The following is a 22870-nucleotide window of genomic DNA, read 5'->3' as shown; positions in this document are numbered from 1 at the left end:
CTAGTTTTGGGGTTACCCTGGCTCACTAGACATAACCCCACTATTGATTGGCAAGGAAGGCAAATAAATGACTGGAGTGACTTTTGTAGAGAGAATTGTCTCACAGCGACTTTTGCAGAGGTGTCTACTAAAACTGTGCCATCATTTCTCTCTGATTTCTCGGACGTGTTTTCCGAGAGCGGTGTTCAGGAGCTACCTCCTCACCGGGAGTTTGACTGTCCCATTAACCTCATTCCCGGCGCCAAGCTGCCAAAGGCACTACTCTACAATCTCTCACAACCGGAAAGAATCGCAATGCGAACCTATATCTCCGAGAGTCTCGATAAGGGGCATATTCATCCCTCAAAATCACCTGTTGCCGCTGGGTTTTTTTTTGTTAAAAAAAAAGATGGCTCTCTGAGACCTTGCCTAGATTTTAGGGAGCTGAACCGTATCACGATTCGCGATCCCTATGCCCTTCCTCTGATCCCGGACCTCTTCAACCAAATTGTTGGGGCCAAGGTTTTTTCCAAATTGTATTTGAGAGGCGCGTACAACCTGGTCAGGGTCAGAGAGGGGGATGAATGGAAAACTGCCTTTAATACCCCTAACGGGCATTTCGAGAATCTCGTTATGCCTTTCGGCCTGATGAATGCTCCGGCCGTCTTTCAGCATTTTGTTAACAGTATTTTCTACCATTTAATGGGGAAATTTGTATTGGTGTATCTTGATGATATTTTGATTTTTTCCCCTGATGTTCAGACCCATCAGGATCATCTTTTTCAGGTTCTGCGGGAAAATAAATTGTACGCCAAGCTGGAGAAGTGTCTTTTTATGGTATCGGAGATTCAATTTCTGGGTTTTCTCCTCTCTGCTTCTGGTTTTCGCATGGATCCGGAGCAGGTCCGTGCTGTACTTGAGTGGGAGCTTCCTGAGAATCAGAAGGCATTGATGCGCTTTCTGGGTTTTGCGAACTATTACAGAAAGTTCATTTTGAATTATTCCTCTGTTGTCAAACCCCTCACTGACATGACAAAAAAGGGGGGGATTTTTCCTCTTGGTCGGAGGAGGCGCTTGCAGCTTTTTCTAAGATTAAAGAGAGTTTTGCGTCTGCTCCCGTCTTGGTGCATCCCGATGTTTCCTTACCTTTTATTGTTGAGGTGGAAGCTTCCGAGGTGGGTGTGGGTGCGGTTTTGTCCCAGGGCTCTTCTCCTGCCAAATGGCGACCCTGTGCCTTTTTCTCTAAAAAACTCTCCCCGGCAGAGAAAAACTATGATGTGGGAGATAGGGAGTTGTTGGCCATCAAGTTGGCTTTCGAGGAATGGCGCCATTGGTTGGAGGGGGCCTGGCACCCTATCACCGTTTTTACCGACCATAAGAATCTGGCATACTTGGAGTCGGCCAGGCGTATGAATCCGAGACAGGCCAGATGGTCTCTGTTCTTCTCCAGATTCAATTTTGTCGTTACATTCCGCCCTGGGATCAAAAATGTAAAGGCTGATGCTCTCTCTCGCTGTTTTCCGGGAGGAGGAAACTCTGAGGACCCGGGTCCCATTTTGGCGGAGGGGGTAGTTGTTTCTGCTCTATATTCTGATTTGGAGGCCGAGGTCCAGGCTGCCCAGACTGAGGCACCTGCCCGTTGTCCTTCTGGGAAGTTGTTTGTGCCTCCTGAGCTACGTCACAAACTCTTCAAGGAGCATCATGATACTGTTCTTGCTGGTCACCCCGGGAGTAGAGCCACAGTAGATCTCATTGCTCGGAGATTTTGGTGGCCGGCTCTTCCTAAGTCGGTGGAGGGTTTTGTGGCTGCTTGTGAGACGTGCGCTCGCTCTAAGGTCCCTCGTTCACGGCCTTCAGGTTCCCTTCTCCCGTTACCCATACCTTCCCGTCCTTGGACACACCTGTCCATGGACTTTATCACGGATCTTCCTCGTTCCTCAGGGAAGTCAGTGATCCTGGTGGTGGTGGACCGTTTTAGCAAGATGGCTCATTTCGTACCTTTCCCTGGTTTACCCAATGCTAAAACGTTGGCGCAAGCTTTTGTCGACCATATTGTTAAATTGCATGGCATTCCCTCTGATATTGTTTCTGATAGAGGCACGCAGTTTGTGTCCAGATTCTGGAAGGCTTTCTGCTCTCGCCTGGGGGTTCGGCTGTCCTTCTCTTCTGCTTTTCACCCGCAGTCGAATGGTCAGACTGAGCGCCTCAATCAGAATCTGGAGACATATTTGCGCTGTTTTGTGGCAGAGAACAAGGAGGATTGGTGTTCATTTCTCCCTCTTGCTGAGTTTGCTCTGAACAACCGTCGTCAGGAATCTTCTGATAAGTCACCATTCTTTGGTGCATATGGGTTCCATCCGCAGTTTGGGACATTCTCGGGAGGGGCTCCTTCTGGTTTACCTGAGGAGGAGAGATTTTCCTCGTCCTAGTCTACCATTTGGCAAAAGATTCAGAGTAATCTTAGAAAGATGAGTGAGAAGTATAAGCGTGTGGCTGATAAGAGACGTGTGCCTGGTCCGGACCTGAATGTGGGTGATCTGGTGTGGTTGTCTACAAGAAATATTAAACTGAAGGTTCCCTCCTGGAAATTGGGTCCCAAGTTTATTGGGCCTTATAAAATCTTGTCAGTCGTCAATCCTGTTGCCTTCCATCTTGATCTTCCACGGGTTTGGAAGATACATAATGTATTTCACAGATCTCTCTTAAAACCATATGTCCAGCCTACGGTACCCTCCTCTTTGCCTCCTCCTCCGATTTTGGTTGATGGCAATCTGGAGTTTGAGGTTTCCAGAATTGTGGACTCTCGCACTGTCCGCGGTTCTCTTCAGTACCTCGTTCATTGGAAGGGTTATGGTCTTGAGGAGAGGATGTGGGTTCCGGTGTCGGACATTAAAGTCACTCGCCTCATCAGGGCATTTCATAGGGCTCATCCTAAGAAGGTGGGTCCTGGGTGTCCGGAGTCCACCCGTAGAGGGGGGGGGGGGTACTGTCACTACCAGAGCTTTGAGACGTTCTCACAGCTGTTTCTCCACCCCTGTGATGATGTCACTACTAGAGCTTGGAGGAGTTCTCACTGCTCTGTTTCTCCGCCCCTGTGATGAGGTCTTTACTTTCTGTTTCCTTCCTCCCAGCTGTTCCTCCTCTGTTTGATTTCTCTGCCTTTAAATCACCCCTCCTCCTTTGTAGGGAGCGGATTATATTTCTCATTTGAGTTGTATCTCTTGCTTGAGTATCTTCACTTGTGGGCTATCATTTCACTGGACCTGTGTTCTGCTGCAGCAAGTACTCCGGATATTGCCAGCTGTCTTTGGATCTGTCTTCACGGCTGCTGCAGCTCCTTCAGCTAAGTGTGCAGACATTGTAGTGTTTCTGTTTGTTTTCTGACTGGATCCGAGGCGACCCCGGGGCCGTCCATATACTGAGCAGGGCACCGGTAGCCGTGCCCCTTCCACTATTGTAGGGGTTACAGTGGTCATCAGTCTTAGGTACGCGGGCATGCCTCGTTCCACCATTTGGATCTGGGCATGTGCTTAGCAGCATAGGGAGAGCTTTGAGGGTCTGACAGGGGTCACCCTTTATCCTCCCTAGTTTGGGTCCGGTCAGTAGCTCTATTTACTGTGTATGCTCTTGTTGCTCACATACAGCCGTGACAGATGATTAACAAGGTTGCCCAAACTTTCGCATCCCACTGTATGTCCCAGAAAGATAAGATTGTGGCATATTTCTAAGTAACAGAGTTACCCATTTCTAAAATAAAAAAAATCCTCCCGTTTTGTGTGAAAATTAATAAAAAATTTGAAAAAAACAACAACATATATACCCTGTGGGGCTCAGCTCAATAGTGGTAGGCACAGCAGTCAGTGACAGTGACATAATGGCACAGTTCACACAGGGATTTGCCTGTTTTCTTTATACTCATCAACAAGCAAAATATAAGGCCTTTACATTCATGCAAAACACCGAATAAATTCCTGCTCGGCTGAGCACTAACTAAACATAAAATCACCCTTTCTATATGGGCGGTCTACTACCAGCCACACAACACAAATAAAAAAAAACTCAGTGTCCTTTTTGTTGTTTGAGCAGACTTCAGCAGCAATGGTGAAAGCCAGTCCGTTCAACCAGTCCCCCACACAGACATAACTCATAGTGCAAACCTTTATAACACAGAAATTAGCTGAGCTTCATCACCTTGCTGAGAGCTCTATACGAAACCTGTTCTGGACAGTAAGGGAATGAGGAGCCTCGCTTCCAACCTGCATTCTCATTCCATTAACCACCTCCGTACCGCCTAACGCAGATTCGCGTTCCGGAGGTGGCAGCGCTGCGCACAATCACGCATATACGCGTCATCTCGCGAGACGCGAGATTTCGCTCAAAGCCGGCCCGCGCATGCGCATCGCGGGCCGGCAAAATTTAAAGAACAAGTTCGTCACCAGCCTGCCAGCAACGATCATTGGCTGGCAGGCTGGCGATTTTCAAAAAATTCAATCACAAGTCATATAACAGATCATATTAGTAAATATGATCTGTTATATGGCTTGTCTGCTCCTCTGCTGGTCCTTTTCGTCGGTTGGATCCAGCAGAGGAGCAGACTGAACTGTGAGTACACCAAACACTACACCTTAGCCCCAGATCACCCCCCTGCACCCCAATTAACCCTTTGATCACCCCTTTGATCGCCCCTGTCAATCACTAGTGAAAGGAAAAAAAGTGATCAGTGTAAACTGTCACTTTTTTTTTTTCACTAGTATTGGCTGTTAGGTTTTAGGGATAGTTTAGGCCCCTTGGTTAGGTAGTTTAGCGTGAGTTAGCGCCCAGCCCACCGCACCGCAGTCACTTATTCGCTGTTTAGCGTATCGCTAATTAGCATTTGTACTTTTATAGTATCTGTAAGTGATCAAAACTGATCACGGTCAGATCTATAATAGTATTAGTGTCACCTTAGCTCGCCCTCCACCCAAAACGCAGTGTTTGCCCGATCAGGCCTGATCGGTCGCCCACACGTGCGTTCACCCACGCCCGCCCCACCGCAGTGACAAAAAATATATTTTTTTTTGATCACTGCACATTCATTTTACACGCACTGCGGCGATAAAAAAATCAGTTTTGATATTTTTTATCAACCGCAGTGGCCTCCGGTACTTCGCTAGCCTCCCCGTTGTAAGACAGGTTTGCTTTTTTTCTTGGGTAGTCTCAGGGAATACCCCTAAATTTAGTAGTCCAAAATGTCAAACAGGGGGTATTCTTCTGAAGAGGCCTACAGGATTCTGACCCAGTCGGATGAGTAGTGGGAACCCTCATCTGACGAATCTAGCGGGTCAGAATATGAACCTGTGGAAAGCAGTGGCTCTCTGACCCAAAGTTCGGACGAGGAGGTGGAGGTCCCTGATAGCACCAGGCGTACCAGGCCCCGTGTCGCTAGACCACAGGTTATGCAGGATCCGCTTCAAGAGCAGCAGAGTGGGGCTGTCGCTGCCGGATCACGTGGTGAGGCATACACCAGCAGCGCAGCCCTCCCTGGACCTAGTACCAGCACTGCCGTACAACATGGTGACGTGGCGAGCACCAGAAGGGCAGTTGAAGCTGGTACGGTGGCACGTGCAGTAGTTACCCCGTCGCAGCCACCGCACAGACAGGCCCGTAGAGCCCCTAGAATCCCTGAGGTGCTGGCAAACCCTGATTGGCAGTCACCAACTTCAGCCGCACCATTAGTTCCCCCTTTCACCGCCCAGTCTGGAGTTCGGGTTGAGACGGCTCAAATCGGTTCGGCCCTGGGATTTTTTGAGCTATTCTTGACTGCGGAGCTCTTGGACTTAGTCGTGGCAGAGACAAACCGGTATGCCACACAATTTATATCCGCCAACCCGGGAAGCTTTTATGCCCAGCCTTTCCGGTGGAAACCAGTCCAAGTTTCCGAACTTAAAATTTTTTTGGGCCTTCTCCTCAACATGGGTCTAACTAAAAAGCATGAATTGCGGTCATATTGGTCCAAGAACCCGATTCATCACATGCCCATGTTCTCTGCTGCTATGTCCAGGGCACGATTTGAGGCCATCCTCAGTTTCCTGCATTTTAGCGACAACACCACCTCCCGTCCCAGAGGCCACCCAGCTTTTGACCGGCTCCACAAAATTCGGCCCCTCATAGACCATTTCAACCAGAAATTTGCCGATTTGTATACCCCCGAGCAAAACATCTGCGTAGACGAGTCCCTAATACATTTTACCGGGCGCCTTGGCTTCAAACAATACATCCCAAGCAAGCGTGCCCGGTATGGGGTCAAATTGTATAAGCTCTGTGAAAGGGCCACAGGCTATACCCACGAATTTCGGTTCTATGAGGGAAAAGATCAGACCCTGGAGCCGGTCGGTTGCCCTGACTACCTGGGGAGCAGTGGGAAGACAGTCTGGGACTTGGTGTCACCCTTATTCGGCAAGGGGTACCATCTTCATGTGGACAATTTTTACACAAGTGTGGCCCTCTTTAGGCATTTGTTTCTAGAACGGATTTGCGCCTGTGGCACCGGGCGAACTAGTCGCGTCGGCTTCCCCCAACGGCTCGTTACCACCCGTCTTGCAAGGGGGGAGAGGGCTGCCTTGTGTAACGAAGAACTGCTCGCGGTGAAATGGAGAGACAAGCGTGACGTTTACATGCTCTCCTCCATTCACGCAGACACGACAATCCAAATTGAGCGAGCAACCCGTGTCATTGAAAAGCCCCTCTGTGTCCACGACTATAATGCGCTCATGGGAGGGGTAGACTTCAATGACCAGATGTTGTCTCCGTATTTAGTTTCCCACAGAACCAGACGCTGGTATAAGAAGGTGTCTGTATATTTAATTCAATTGGCGCTGTATAATAGTTTTGTTCTCTACAGTAAGGCTGGGAGAACACGATCCTTCCTAAAATTCCAGGAAGAGATCATCGAGAACCTCCTGTATCCAGGAGGTTCCGTGGCCCCATCCACCAGTGTAGTTAGCCGTCTACACGAGCGACATTTCCCCAGTGTCGTTCCTGGTACCTCAACCCAACCGTCACCCCGAAAAAGATGTCGTGTCTGTAGCAGGAGTGGAATAAGGCGTGACACCCGCTATTTCTGTCCTGACCACCCTGCCCTATGCTTTGGTGAGTGTTTCCAGAAGTTCCACACACAGGTACACTTGGCATAGGGATTGCATCTCACAGGACAGGCTATTAGGGCCCTTTTACTCACAGCTGCTGCAAACCTCTCCTTTCACCTGGGATAAAGTGCATAACGTACTTCGCCACATCTTTGGGCGATTTGCGCTTTGCACATTGTCCCATGGGGAAGGAGAGGTTTGTTCTATAAAGGTAAAAGTTTAATATGTTCTGTTCAAAAGTTAATAAATTTATTGCGTTGCGGCCTGGTTTTTTCTTTTTTGTTTTGTTTTTTTTACCTTCCAGGTGGACCAACCGATCGACTAGCTGCAGCACTGATGTGCATTCGGACAGAAGCATTGCGCTGCTGTCAGATTACACGCAAGTCGGTGTATGCGGCGCTGCAAGACGAGATTTCTCCTCTGCAGTGAAAGATACGTTTGCCGAGGCATATGAGCTGAGGAGGTGGCGGTGTTCATATACTTTGGCAAACACTTTGTATATATAAAAAAAAAAATCCCGGCAATGATTTATTCATCCACATCGATTGATGTGAATGGAGAAATCTGGTTTGCCAGGGCATACGAGCTAAGTGGGTATGGATGTTGGGCGGAGGTCCTATCTCCTGGCAGACGCCTTTCCCCTCCTTTTTCTTTTTTTGGCAGAGATTTTTTCATCCACATTGATCGATGCGAATGAAGAAATCTGTGCCGTTCATTTTTTTCTTTCAGCCCAGAGGCTGAACGGAAAAAAAAAATCTCATTACCTGTATGCTCAATATAAGGAGAATAGCAGAAACTCCTAATGCTGGGCATACATGTAATGATTGCGGAGACCCTCAAATGCCAGGGCAGTACAAACACCCCACAAATAACACCATTTTGGAAAGAAGACACCCCAAGGTATTCGCTGAGGGGCATATTGAGTCCATGAAAGATTGAAATTTTTGTCCCAAGTTAGCGGAAAGGGAGACTTTGTGAGAAAAAATCAAAAAAATCAATTTCCGCTAACTTGTGCCCAAAAATTTTTTTTTCTATGAACTCGCCATGCCCCTCATTGAATACCTTGGGGTGTCTTCTTTCCAAAATGGGGTCACATGTGGGGTATTTATACTGCCCTGGCATTTTAGGGGCCCCAAAGCGTGAGAAGAAGTCTGGTATCCAAATGTCTAAAAATGCCCTCCTAAAAGGAATTTGGGCACCTTTGCCCACCTAGGCTGCAAAAAAGTGTCACAAATGTGGTATCTCCGTATTCAGGAGAAGTTGGGGAATGTGTTTTGGGGTGTCATTTTACATATACCCATGCTGGGTGAGATAAATATCTTGGTCAAATGCCAACTTTGTATAAAAAAAATGGGAAAAGTTGTCTTTTGCCAAAATATTTCTCTCACCCAGCATGGGTATATGTAAAATGACACCACAAAACACATTCCCCAACTTCTCCTGAATACCAGATGTGTGACACTTTTTTGCAGCCTAGGTGGGCAAAGGGGCCCACATTCCAAAGAGCACCATTCAGATTTCACAGGTCATTTACCTACTTACCACACATTAGGGCCCCTGGAAAATGCCAGGGCAGTATAACTACCCCACAAGTGACCCCATTTTAAAAAGAAGACACCCCAAGGTATTCCGTGAGGGGCATGGCAAGTTCCTATAATTTTTTATTTTTTGTCACAAGTTAGTGGAAAATGATGATTTTTTTTTTTTTTTTTTTTTCATACAAAGTCTCATATTCCACTAACTTGTCACAAAAAATAAAAACTTCCATGAACTCACTATGCCCATCAGCGAATACCTTGGGGTCTCTTCTTTCCAAAATGGGGTCACTTGTGGGGTAGTTATACTGCCCTGGCATTCTAGGGGCCCAAATGTGTGGTAAGGAGTTTGAAATCAAATTCTGTAAAAAATGACCAGTGAAATCCGAAAGGTGCTCTTTGGAATATGGGCCCCTTTGCCCCCCTAGGCTGCAAAAAAGTGTCACACATCTGGTATCTCCGTATTCAGGAGAAGTTGGGCAATGTGTTTTGGGGTGTCTTTTTACATATACCCATGCTGGGTGAGAGAAATATCTTGGCAAAAGACAACTTTTCCCATTTTTTTTATACAAAGTTGGCATTTGACCAAGATATTTATCTCACCCAGCATGGGTATATGTAAAAAGACACCCCAAAACACATTCCCCAACTTCTCCTGAATACGGAGATACCAGATGTGTGACACTTTTTTGCAGCCTAGGTGGGCAAAGGGGCCCATATTCCAAAGAGCACCTTTCGGATTTCACTGGTCATTTTTTACAGAATTTGATTTCAAACTCCTTACCACACATTTGGGCCCCTAGAATGCCAGGGCAGTATAACTACCCCACAAGTGACCCCATTTTGGAAAGAAGAGACCCCAAGGTATTTGGTGATGGGCATAGTGAGTTCATAGAACTTTTTATTTTTTGTCACAAGTTAGTGGAATATGAGACTTTGTAAGAAAAAAATAAATAAAAAATCATCATTTTCCGCTAACTTCTGACAAAAAATAAAAAGTTCTATGAACTCACTATGCCCATCAGCGAATACCTTAGGGCAGGGATGGCCAACCTGAGGCTCTCCAGCTGTTGCAAAACTACAACTCCCAGCATGCCCAGGCTACCTACAGCTATCAGCCTACAGCAGGGCATGGTGGGAGTTGTAGTTTTACAACAGCTGGAGAGCCTCAGGTTGGCCATGCCTGCCTTAGGGTGTCTACTTTCCGAAATGGGGTCATTTGTGGGGTGTTTGTACTGTCTGGGCATTGTAGAACCTCAGGAAACATGACAGGTGCTCAGAAAGTCAGAGCTGCTTCAAAAAGCGGAAATTCAAATTTTTGTACCATAGTTTGTAAACGCTATAACTTTTACCCAAACCATTTTTTTTTTACCCAAACATTTTTTTTTTATCAAAGACATGTAGAACAATAAATTTAGAGCAAAATTTATATATGGATCTCATTTTTTTTTTCAAAATTTTACAACTGAAAGTGAAAAATGTCATTTTTTTGCAAACAAATCGTTAAATTTCGATTAATAACAAAAAAAGTAAAAATGTCAGCAGCAATGAAATACCACCAAATGAAAGCTCTATTAGTGAGAAGGAAAGGAGGTAAAATTCATTTGGGTGGTAAGTTGCATGACCGAGCAATAAACGGTGAAAGTAGTGTAGGTCAGAAGTGTAAAAAGTGGCCTGGTCTTTCAGGGTGTTTAAGCCCTAGGGGCTGAGGTGGTTAAAATCCAGGCCCGACAACACAATTTACCAAAGTCCTCAGCAAACTATGTTTTGCTAAGGCAACCCATCTTTCCTGGATTTTTGATATATCACCCAGCTTTCCTAGTTGAGATATCCACCTCCTGTAGCCTAGTACATGGTATATGAAAGGAACCTAGGCGAAATATACAGATTCTCTACTACTTTCCAGTCCCTGTCTCACAACCCATTATTTCAACCTATAATAATTTTGCACCCAGCATGCTCAGTACACAACTAGACACAACGTTTCCTGGTTGGGGGCCAGATTGCCAGACTGACCCAATGACGAGGGCCGAAATTAAAATTTAAAGGTGTATTAACAACTGAAATTTAGTACATATGGCATATTGAACACACATTATATACCATTAATATCTAGTTTCACTTCCAGGACTCCAATCTAATGTGAAAAATACATGAAAAATACATGTGAGCAGCCACAAGACATAGACATACATGTCTGTTACCAGATGGTTGGGGGCCGCACAGAATGGTATCAAGGGCCGCATGTGGCCCCCGGGCCACAGGTTGTGCACCCCTGCTTTAAGGGATCTAGTTTTTAAAATGTGGTCATTTCTTTTGTTTTGGCAGCTCAATGTCATGACAAATATGCAATGAGACCTGAGACATTTTCAATTTATGTTCTGAAGGCCAATGGGTGCTCCTTTATGTTTGGGCCCTGCCATTTAGACATAAGATTAGTGTAACAATTGGGATATTTCTGAAGACAGAAGAAATGGAGTGATACATTTGGAGGTGTACTTCAATTTCATGTGCTCTATACAAAAAAAACTTTAAAACTGAATTTTTGTGTAAAAAAATTAAAATATTTTTCACCAGTTTAGCATTATTTTCTTCAAAAACTGTGGGGGGGGGGGGGGCAGAAGATTCACTACACCCCTAGTTAAATGTCTTAAGGGGTCTAGTTTTCAAAATGGGGTAATTTATGGGGATTTTTTATAATTTGGCAGCTCATTGCCGCCATAAAAATGGAAAGGGGCCTGAAACATTTTCAATGTGTTCTGAAATCCACTGGGTGCTCGTTAACGTTTGGGCCCTGCCATGTGTGAAGACATAAGATTAGGGCCACAATGTGTATATTTCTGAAGACAGGAGAAATGGTGATAAAATTGGGGGGTGTTATTTTTATGTTGTCTGTACAAAAAATTTGTCTTTAAAATGAAACTTTGTAGAAAATTTTATTTTATTTTTATTCACCTGCTTAGAATGATTTTTTTTCTAAAAACTGGGGGGTAGGGGGAGGTCTCACTACACTAAGTGAATACCTTAAGGGGTCTAGTTTTCAAAATGGGGTCAATTCTGGAGGATTTCTAATATTCTAGCATTTATAAGCCTCTGCAAACTTGGCTTGGTGCAGGAAAAAAATATGCACTTCAAAAATGTTAAAATTACTATTAAAATTGGGGAAAAATATTAAATGTTTACAAATTTTCATAGATTTTTGCATTATTTCAAACAAATATACACAGACTGTATCAGTTAACCCTTTTGCTACCAGCGCTGTACATGTGCGGCACTGACGCAATAGGCAAAAATGGCACCCGCTCGCACGTGCAGATCAAACAGTTGTTTCAAACAGCAAAGACCTGCAGCTAACTACCGTCACCAGCAATACTGCTGATCGCGATAATTAAAGCCGTTAGATGCCGTGATCAAGTGAGATCACGGCATCTAAATGCGCAAAAACCCAGAAGCTCGCGCTTCAGGGAGTGTTACCAGAATCCCCTGCAGCCAATGGGGCCGCAGAGGATGCTGGTACTTGGGGTAATTGGTTTGAATGTGCTCAGCCTCGCTACCTACAAATGAGCAATTCTCAGTAATAATTCCAGTTTAAAAATCTATGATTGTTCAAAATTAAAAAAATTTAAATGCATTTTATATGCTCATATATGAGCTTCAAAATCATAAAAAATAAAAAAAAACTTAAAAATATATATAAAATTAAAAAAAAAATATAAGTCACCCCCTTTCCATATAATAAAAAAATAAATACCTAAATAACAAAAAATATAAACATCATGGGTATCACCGTGACTGAAAACGCCCATACTATTAAAATATAAAAATATTTCTCCAATATGGCAAATGGCGCAATGGATAAAAGGGTCTAAATGGCCAATTTGCGATTTATTAGTATTCGCCCACTTTGCGCTTTATTAGTATTTGCCCACTTTGGGGGGGGGGAATTGCATCTTATGAGGCGAAAAATACGGTAACTATTAAAATGTTACGGGGGTCAGAATATTATAATATAAAAAAATATATATTTTTTTTCAAAGTTTACATTTATTTATACACCAACCTATAAATATTGGGTATCGTTGTAATCATACTGACCCAGAGAATGTAGGGCATGGGTCAGTTTTGCGAAGAACGGAACGCTGTGCGAACAAAACCTTCCCATTTGGACTGTTTTTTACAGCTTCCCAATACATTGTATGCCATAATTAATGTGGCATTAGAAAGTACAACTTGTCCTGCAGAAAATAAGCCCTCATACAGCTATGTAAACGGAAATATATAAAAGTTAAGGCTCAAGGAAGATAGGGAAGAAAAATAAAAATGTATAAACGAAAAATGGTTGTGTTAATGTAAATTTTTCTCCTTCTTTTGATCCCTCAGAACACCCCCCCCCCCCCCGCAAAAAAAAGGGATCCTGCCTTTTGAGCATCCGCATTCACATGGTCAGTATTTGATCAGTATTGGTAAGGCTAAAAAAAAATAATTATGACACTTGATGTTAATATTTGCATGTGTTCTGTGATTTCAACCCTCTCCTGCTTTTGGCTTCCAAATCATCATCAAATCTGGATGCAAAATACTGACTGTGTGATAGAGGCCTTAGGCCTCTTTCACTCGGGGGTTGCGGGAAAAGGTGCGGGTGCGTTGCGGAAACACCCGCGATTTTTCCGCGCGAGTGCAAAACATTGTAATGCGTTTTGCACTCGCGTGAGAAAAATCACGCATGTTTGGTACCCAAACCCAAACTTCTTCACAGAAGTTCAGGCTTGGGATCGGTGTTGTGTAGATGTTATTATTTTCCCTTATAACATGGTTATAAGGGAAAATAATAGCATTCTGAATGCAGAATGCTTAGTAGGTGATCAATTAAGGGTTAAAAAAAAATAAAAAAAATAACTCACCTTCTCCTCTTGTTCGCGTAGTTCCCGGTCTCTTCTTTACTTCTTTAATGATGAGCTGTGGGCTAAAGGACCTTTGGTGATGTCAGATCACATGCTCCAATCACATGGTCCATCACCGTGGTGATGGACCATGTGATTGCAGCATGTGATCTTACGTCACCACAGGTCCTAGCCGGTAGTTCATCATGTATGAAAGAGCGGATCTGCCGGTAGACGTATCTAGGAGTGGGTCTAAAGCCACATTGAAGTCTCCTCCAACCAATAACTCGCCCTGCGTAATACCATTCAGTAATGATATTTTGTCACGGATCCAGGGAGTTTGTTGAGTATTGGGGGCGTAGAAGTTAGCTAGTGTGACTAAGGTGCCATTCAGTTTACCTACGAGAATCAATATTCTACCATCTTCATCTTTCTGTATATGGTTAAGTTCGAACGATACATGTTTTAAAAAGGCAATAGCTACCCCCCTGGAGTTTTTAGTGGGAGTGTGAGAGTGGTACCATTTATCATAGAAGTGTTTACGTAGGGCCGGAGTTTTATCTGCGAGGAAGTGAGTCTCTTGGAGGAAAATGATGTACGATTGAACTTTTTTAAATGTGTGTAGTATTTGGCTGCGTTTGATTGCGGAATTAAGGCCTCTGACGTTAAAGGAGACAAGCTTTATGGTGGACATAATAAAGGGAGGAAGGTCCAATCTTTATGTGCCATTATATCTATTGATGGGAGAAAGTGTGGTGAGCCCGTGAAGATTACGTAAGAAAGAGAGGTAAGAGGGGGTGGGACGGGGGGGGGGGGGGGGGGGTAAGTGCACAAGGTAACATTGCACAAATGTAAGGACTATTGAGAACCATCAGTTAATAAACACATCCTAAAAAACGGTGTAACCATCATGAACCGACAGTCTTAAGGGCCGTTTCTCTGCAAAATGTGGGATGTAAGTAGAGAGGAGCGCAAAAAAAAAAAATTTCAGCCTGCTTGTCAAACAAAGAGTGATGTAATCACTCCTTGTTGGAGTGAAGAGGGAAAGACGGGGAGAACCAGAACACACGGCCACACCCCTAAGATCAGAGGGGGTGTTGGAATGAGGATGGAGCTGCTGTATATGAAAGCAGTGGCACTCCATGCATCATGGCTCAACCCGCCAGCAATCTATGTGAATCACAATTGACTAAGCAAAACAAAACTCAAAACATCCTAACAGTTAGACATAGTGATCACAACAGAGTCTTATATCACCCTGTCTCTGCAATCTTCAAGTGGGGTCCACATAAATTCATCTAGGAGTCATCTTCCCCTGACGTCTTTGGTTACGGTTGCGTTTCTCGGAGCCGACTGTTTCCCAAGGTGTAGGCGGTGGGATCGCTGCCAGTCCCGTTAGATCTTGTATTGGGGACCAATCAGGGATATCTAAGTCCGAGATTTGAAGTGAAGCTAGGATATCTGGTAGCTCAATACACTGCGTGCAGAATTATTAGGCAAATGAGTATTTTGACCACATCATCCTCTTTATGCATGTTGTCTTACTCCAAGCTGTATAGGCTCGAAAGCCTACTACCAATTAAGCATATTAGGTGATGTGCATCTCTGTAATGAGAAGGGGTGTGGTCTAATGACATCAACACCCTATATTAGGTGTGCATAATTATTAGGCAACTTCCTTTCCTTTGGCAAAATGGGTCAAAAGAGGGACTTGACAGGCTCAGAAAAGTCAAAAATAGTGAGATATCTTGCAGAGGGATGCAGCACTCTTAAAATTGCAAAGCTTCTGAAGCGTGATCATCGAACAATCAAGCGTTTCATTCAAAATAGTCAACAGGGTCGCAAGAAGCGTGTGGAAAAACCAAGGCGCAAAATAACTGCCCATGAACTGAGAAAAGTCAAGCGTGCAGCTGCCAAGATGCCACTTGCCACCAGTTTGGCCATATTTCAGAGCTGCAACATCACTGGAGTGCCCAAAAGCACAAGGTGTGCAATACTCAGAGACATGGCCAAGGTAAGAAAGGCTGAAAGACGACCACCACTGAACAAGACACACAAGCTGAAACGTCAAGACTGATTTTTCTAAGGTTTTATGGACTGATGAAATGAGAGTGAGTCTTGATGGGCCAGATCGATGGGCCCGTGGCTGGATTTGTAAAGGGCAGAGAGCTCCAGTCCGACTCAGACGCCAGCAAGGTGAAGGTGGAGTACTGGTTTGGGCTGTAAAGATGAGCTTGTGGGGCCTTTTCGGGTTGAGGATGGAGTCAAGCTCAACTCCCAGTCCTACTGCCAGTTTCTGGAAGACACCTTCTTCAAGCAGTGGTACAGGAAGAAGTCTGCATCCTTCAAGAAAAACATGATTTTCATGCAGGACAATGCTCCATCACACGCGTCCAAGTACTCCACAGCGTGGCTGGCAAGAAAGGCTATAAAAGAAGAAAATCTAATGACATGGCCTCCTTGTTCACCTGATCTGATCCCCATTGAGAACCTGTGGTCCATCATCAAATGTGAGATTTACAAGGAGGGAAAACAGTACACCTCTCTGAACAGTGTCTGGGAGGCTGTGGTTGCTGATGCACGCAATGTTGATGGTGAACAGATCAAAACACTGACAGAATCCATGGATGGCAGGCTTTTGAGTGTCCTTGCAAAGAAAGGTGGCTATATTGGTCACTGATTTGTTTTTGTTTTGTTTTTGAATGTCAGAAATGTATATTTGTGAATGTTGAGATGTTATATTGGTTTCACTGGTAAAAATAAATAATTGAAATGGGTATATATTCGTTTTTTGTTAAGTTGCCTAATAATTATGCACAGTAATAGTCACTTGCACACACAGATATCCCCCTAAAATAGCTAAAACTAAAAACAAACTAAAAACTACTTCCAAAACTATTCAGCTTTGATATTAATGAGTTTTTTGGGTTCATTGAGAACATGGTTGTTGTTCAATAATAAAATTAATCCTCAAAAATACAACTTGCCTAATAATTCTGCACTCCCTGTAAGGTCACGTAAGACATATCTTTTCCCTTCTGAGGAGAACGATAGCCCAAACACGAATAGCCATTTATATGGGATGTTTCTTTTCTTCAGGACCTCGGTCAGGGGTCTCAGAATGTTTCTCTTGGATAAAGTAACTCTCGCAAAGACCTGGAATATTGATATCGTCGAGCCTTCTAGTTTGGCAGGAGGATTTGTGCGCGTAAGACGTCGTCTCTCACCCTTGAATGGAAAAGTCGGCATATAACGTCTCTAGGAGGCTCTTTTGGTGATGGTTTAGCTCTTAGAGACCTGTGACTATTTCAAGATGGTAGTTTTCTCATAAGACTGCAGAGAAGATCTGTTTAGCTGTGTCAGGAAGAGCCTCAGGGGAGATGGATTCTGGAATACCTTTGAGGCGCAGATTGTTACGTCTGGCTCAGTTCTCTTGGTCCTCCATCCAGTTGACCATCTTGTTCATGTGGCTTTGGCACGAGGCAAAGGTGGAGGATGCGGCTTCTGTGTACGAGACAAGCTGTGTCTGTACATTTTCAAGCTGTTCCACTCTACCTCCAATATTCCTCACATCTTGTTTGATATCTTGTAGCTCTTTGATTACTGGTTCAAGAGCTTTGGAGAGGGCATTGCCTAAAAAGCCTCTCGAGATTGGGAGGCTACGTTCCTCCTGTGCGTATTCTAGGTCAGTCTCCATCTCCGGGAATTTGTGGGGTGGAGATTTACGTTCTGTTTCTTCGGTCTGTGGAGATCTGTGTGATTGATTTAGTTTGGCCGATGCAGATGCTTGTTTCTTCTGTACGAAGGAATCTAAGGAGCCTGCAATACGTGTGGTAGATGAGGACCTTGACTTGCCAGGGCCAAAAAAAATAAAAAGGCTAAAAAAACTTCTCATCTCTTTCGCTATGGATAACCATAGCGAGAGAGATGAGAAGTTTTTTTTAGCCTTTTTTTATTTATTTTTTCCTTAGCAGGAGCAGATAATAGGGTGAGGGTAGTGTAGATGACCCCTCGGCTTGTGACCCTTGTCGGCTGGGATGGCGGTTTACAGCATCATTATGCCTCCTCCACTTTATACTGAGGAGATTGAAAAATTGGGTCAGTGACCCTGTGTGCTTTGGACGAGTCCTTGAAGGTCTGGGTGATGCCACTCAGTTCAGAGAAGGAAATAAGGTAGCGTGTGGCGGTATTCCTCTGTACCAGGTAGAGGTTATTTTATAATAGAGTTCGGGAGGAGCCCCGGGAAGATTACAGAGGATTTGAAGGATGTGCTTCAGGTATATCTGAAAGCGGAGTTGCCCTTTGGTTTGTAATGAGGGGTTCCGGCTCGGGGTGTGTAGGATTTGTGGACGCCAGTTGCCGTGTGGCCAGACTGCAGTGATATAGGTCTTCAGGTGGGGGACAGACAGGTCCGATGGAGCTTTTATTGCACTGCAGGTTCGCAAACTTATGCAGGGCCGGGCAGGAGCGGGAGCGCTAGGTAGGATTGTGTACTCCGGTGTGTGATCAGGCACGGATCGGGTTGTGGAGACTAATCGCTCAGTGCTTTCACAGATCAACTATGTTTTCAGGACTCGACGTGGTCGGCACAGCATAAGGGCAGCGTTCGGGTGATGACGGGATCCGAGGTAATCCAGACCCTCCACCCGATGATCGTTCTGCCACCCTCACCGTCGCTCAGGAGGACAGCCGGAGCCTCACGTTCCCCGTCAGATCCCGGTGGGTATCGATGACTTACCCACAAATTATTGGGTCTATCTCTCGCAGCTCTGGGTCCTTAGGAGGTTGGCGGAGTGTCCACAATCGTATATCTTTGTGAGGATGGAGAAGTTCCGCTTCCGGGATGAGCCGGGACCCGTAATCGAGGTTGGGGATCTTAAGTACTTTGTAGGCCACAATTAGGAACTAGGGTCTTAGTTGACGTATAACTCCCAGATTTGGCTTAAACTGTAGCTTGAGTGGAGGTGTTTAGGCACGATCCCAAGGGTCTGGAACCCAAAATGACGATAGGATGGGAAAGGATTCTTCTCCTATGTGCAGAGCCAGGCTAGAAGCAGTCTTCCCTGTTCGGCAGCAAGCCACGTCCCCCCAAGTATCTTTTTCATTTAAAAGAAAACTGACATTGGATTACCAATCTTCTCCTCTGCTAAAGCTGGGCAGAGGAGATCAGCGTGATTCTCGTCCCTATGTTGGGGGCTTGTTTTCACATATTGCTGTACGTCTCCCTTCCCTTTGGTGAGAAAGCAGACCCGCCAGAGCCGCACGCCGAATGGGGGGCGTAGCCAGATGCACAGCTCGGATTCCCAGCGAGGTCCGGAGGGGGCAGAGCTTGGAGACATGTGGGGAGACGCGTCATCACGCTGGGGATACGGGCTGATGACATCAGATGCCGCTCCAGATGAAAAGAATCGCGGTGATTCAGGAAACATCGTCTCCCCTGACTCCAATAACATGTCAGCTCCTGAAGCTCCCGGGACCCGCTTTCCTGACAGGATTATGTTATTAATCATTTTCGTTCTGTAGATAAGGCAAAAAACGATCTTTTATAATATGCTAATTACCTGTCTACCAGCAAGTAGGGCGTCTACTTGCTGGTAGCAGCTGCAAAAAACCGCCCCCTCCTCCTGTTGATTGACAGGGCAAGCCGCAATCTCCTCCTCCGGCTGGCCCTGTCTGCATTTCAAAAATCGCGCGCCTGTCTTGATTCGGCGCAGGCGCTCTGAGAGAAGGAGGCTCGCCTCCTCAGCACTCCCTCAGTGCGCCTGCGCCGATGACGTCACCGACGTCAATCAACAGGAGGAGGGGGCAGTTTTTTGCGGCTGCTACCAGCAAGTAGACGCCCTACTTGCTGGTAGACAGGTAATTAGCATATTATAAAAGATCGTTTTTTGCCTTATCTACAGAACGAAAATGATTAATAACATAATGAATAGATATATCGCAGGATAGGGATTATAAGTACCCCCAAAAAAATAAAGAGTTTAGTGGGGTGACAGAAGCCCTTTAAGGATGCAGATATTTTATTTGTATGACCATGCAATACTCTGATTGTTAAACTCCTGCAATGTAGCTCATTGTGCCTCTGACTGTTACACTGACAGGAAGTCGATTAAGCCCTGCCTCTGACAGGACCTAATAGGCTTACGCACATGACAAACCTAGGGGTCACATTGAGTACTCCAGCTGCAACGGCAACCCAATGGCACCCCTCAGTTGCATTGTTGGGGGGAACCAATGGGTTGACAAAGATAGTCCCCTTGCTCTCTAAACACTTAGGCCCCTTTCACACGAGCGAGTTTTCCGCACGTTGCAATGCGTGACATGAACGCATAGCACCCGCACTGAATCCGGACACATTCATTTCAATGGGTCTGTGTACATGAGCATTTTTTTTTTCATACATCAGTTCTGCGTTGTATGAAAAACACAGCATGTTCTATATTCTGTGTTTTTCACCCTTCCCTGGCCCCATAGAAGTGAATGGGGCTTCAGTGAAAAACGTATTGCATCTGCACTTGCTTGCGGATGCAATGCGTATTTAACTGAAGCCCCATTTTTTCACTGATGGTTGCAAAGAGATGTTGTTTGTAAACCTTCCGTTTTTTATCACGCACGTGAAAAACGCATCAAAACACATTGAACCCGCGAGGAAAAAACTGAACAACTAAACGCAATCGCAGACGAAACTGACTGAACTTGTTTGCAAAATGGTGCGATTTTCACTGAGCACACCCTGAACGCATCCCTAGCCAATCCATCACGCTCGTGTGAAAGAGGCCTTAAGATGCCAAGCTCAGTACTCTGAGCTATCTTTGCAAGTCTAATTTGGATGTAGAGACAGTGTGAATGCTTGACTACTGTTAGGCCCCTTTCACACGGGCGAGTATTCCGCGCGGGTGCAATGCGAGAGGTGAACGCATTGCACCCGCACTGAATACCGACCCATTCATTTCTATGGGGCTGTTCACATGAGCGGTGATTTTCACGCATCACTTGTGCGTTGCGTGAAAATCGCAGCATGCTCCTCTTTGGGTGTTTTTCACGGAACGCAGGCCCCATAGAAATGAATGGGGTTGCGTGAAAATCGCAAGCATCCGCAAGCAAGTGCGGATGCGGTGCGATTTTCACGCACGGTTGCTAGGAGACGATCGGGATGGAGACCCGATCATTATTATTTTCCCTTATAACATGGTTATAAGGGAAAATAATAGCATTCTGAATACAGAATGCAGTCAAATAGCGCTGGAGGGGTTAAAAAAAATACAAAATTATTTAACTCACCTTAGTCCAGTTGATCGCGTAGCCCGGCTTCTCGTCTGTCTCCTTTGCTGAACAGGACCTGTGGTGAGCATTCATAGCAGGAATAGGACCTGTGGTGATGTCACTCTGGTCATCACATGATCCATCACATGATCTTTTACCATGGTGATGGATCATGTGATGGATCATGTGATGACCGGAGTGACGTCACCACAGGTCCTATTCCTGCTATGAATGCTCACCACAGGTCCTGTTCAGCAAAGGAGACAGACGAGAAGCCGGGCTACGCGATCAAGTGGACTAAGTTGAGCTAAAAATATTATTATTTTTTTTAACCCCTCCAGCGCTATTTGACTATGGATTCTGTATTCAGAATGCTATTATTTTCCCTTATAACCATGTTATAAGGGAAAATAATACAATCTACAGAACACTGATCCCAAGCCCGAACTTCTGTGAAGAAGTTCGGGTACCAAACACGCGCGATTTTTCTCACGCGAGTGCAAAACGCATTACAATGTTTTGGGGTGTTCCCGCAACGCCCGTCTGAAAGAGGCCTTAAGCTCTGTTAAAATTCCTCCTCATTACGGTTGTGCAAGAGGAGAAACAAGGATCTCAGGACCCCCCATTCTAGTGATCAGTTGAGGTTCCAGGGGTAGGGGCACTTGCAATCAGATATTTATCACCTATCCTGTGAATAAGTGATCAATGTAGATTGTAGGAATACCCCTTTTGTACTTAGACTGTGTAAGCAATAATACATTTCACAATGTTAACATACTGTAATAAAGAGATATCAGGAATATTTGTATCTAGTTAATACTCTGCATTTCCACACCAAAGCTAGTGTCAAACTAAATCAGTGCTAATTTGAAATTAATAAGACTGACCTGGTTATTCAACAGAGTCAAACAATGTACCATAGGCCTGCTAAAAGCTGGTGTTGTTGTGTTACCTTTGTTGGATATTGTATACAGTTGTGCACCAAACGCAAGAAGCAGGTTAGAAACAATATAAACATGAAGTGATGGCCAATGACATCTGATGATCTGCAAACAAAACATAAAAATAAGATAATTTTAGAAAAAAAATTTAAAATATGTTTTCAATAATAAGGTTATAAAAAAATACATTTTTAAGCAATTCTAACCTCCATTATTCTGCTTTCCTCTTTTTCCCCTTTAACCTAAAACAGACACTTTGTGTTCAGGTGCCTATCGTGCTTTGGAATCCGTACACTCATATTCCGCTGACATGTCAGTGGTGTACTGGTGTATGGTTTCCATACCGGCCGCAATGAATAATGTATCGGAAGGAGCACGCTTTTCTGCTCCTGCCTGTGCAAGCTCTGCTCTGCTAAAGCCACATAGATGTGCTATGCCAAGTTTTGGACAAAGGCAAGAGCAGCGATGTACTATGCAGAGCTCCTGCTTTTAGCAGAGCAGAGCGAGCGGGTGCAGACAGGAGCTTTGCATAGCTCACTGCAGCTCCTGTCGGTGCCAACACCGCTAAAGCCTGGCATAGCATATCTATGTGACTTTAACATAGTGGAGCTGAAAAAAATCATGTCACACTCACCCATTTCTTCAGCACCTTTCTCTGTAGTGCTAATTCAGTCCTCCTGCTGCAGTGGTGATGTGCCGGTATGTACCAAATGACTGCTGCAGCAAACTACTGTCCTCAGTGGTCTAATTCTGACGTCAATGATTGATTGCAGTAGTTACAAGCTGCACACCTGCACGTCACTGTGATAAGTATGACGTGATTTTTATTTTTATTTTAGATAATTAGAATTCTCGGACAAGCCCTCCAATTATCTCTAAAGCCCCTTTAAAAACAAAAGGGTTACGAAAAAGAATCAAATCTCATGAACAGGGAAACAGTTTCTATTTTTAAATGTATTTTGCAACAAGTGCAAAATGAAATAAAAATCTAACTATAAAAACAACAGGGTAAAGTCAGATGAAGCATCAGCATAAGTGCGGCTCTGCTGCACTTTAAACCTGTGCAGACATGCAGTCATCTGTAAATCTGCATGCTTTTGCAATGCTTGCTTATGCCTGCATTTGCTGTATTTGTTGGTAAAAAATCC

General features: G+C 44.7%; 1 protein-coding gene across 2 annotated transcripts in view; it reads right to left on the bottom strand.

The window, feature by feature from the left end:
- The window catches only part of PGAP1 (post-GPI attachment to proteins inositol deacylase 1), a 1296519-nt gene that overhangs the window by 246846 nt on the left and 1026803 nt on the right, over window positions 1–22870 (bottom strand). For both annotated transcript variants that reach the window (XM_040441657.1, XM_040441658.1), the window contains exon 20: window positions 21734–21827. In XM_040441657.1, coding sequence (XP_040297591.1) covers window positions 21734–21827 — 94 coding nt within the window. The remainder of the gene's footprint in view (window positions 1–21733; window positions 21828–22870) is intronic.

Source organism: Bufo bufo, chromosome 7 (genome assembly GCF_905171765.1).
Source record: "Bufo bufo chromosome 7, aBufBuf1.1, whole genome shotgun sequence".
NCBI lineage: Eukaryota > Metazoa > Chordata > Amphibia > Anura > Bufonidae > Bufo > Bufo bufo.
The sequence above is the reverse complement of the archived record's forward strand: the minus strand, read 5'-3'. Positions and strand labels throughout refer to the sequence as shown.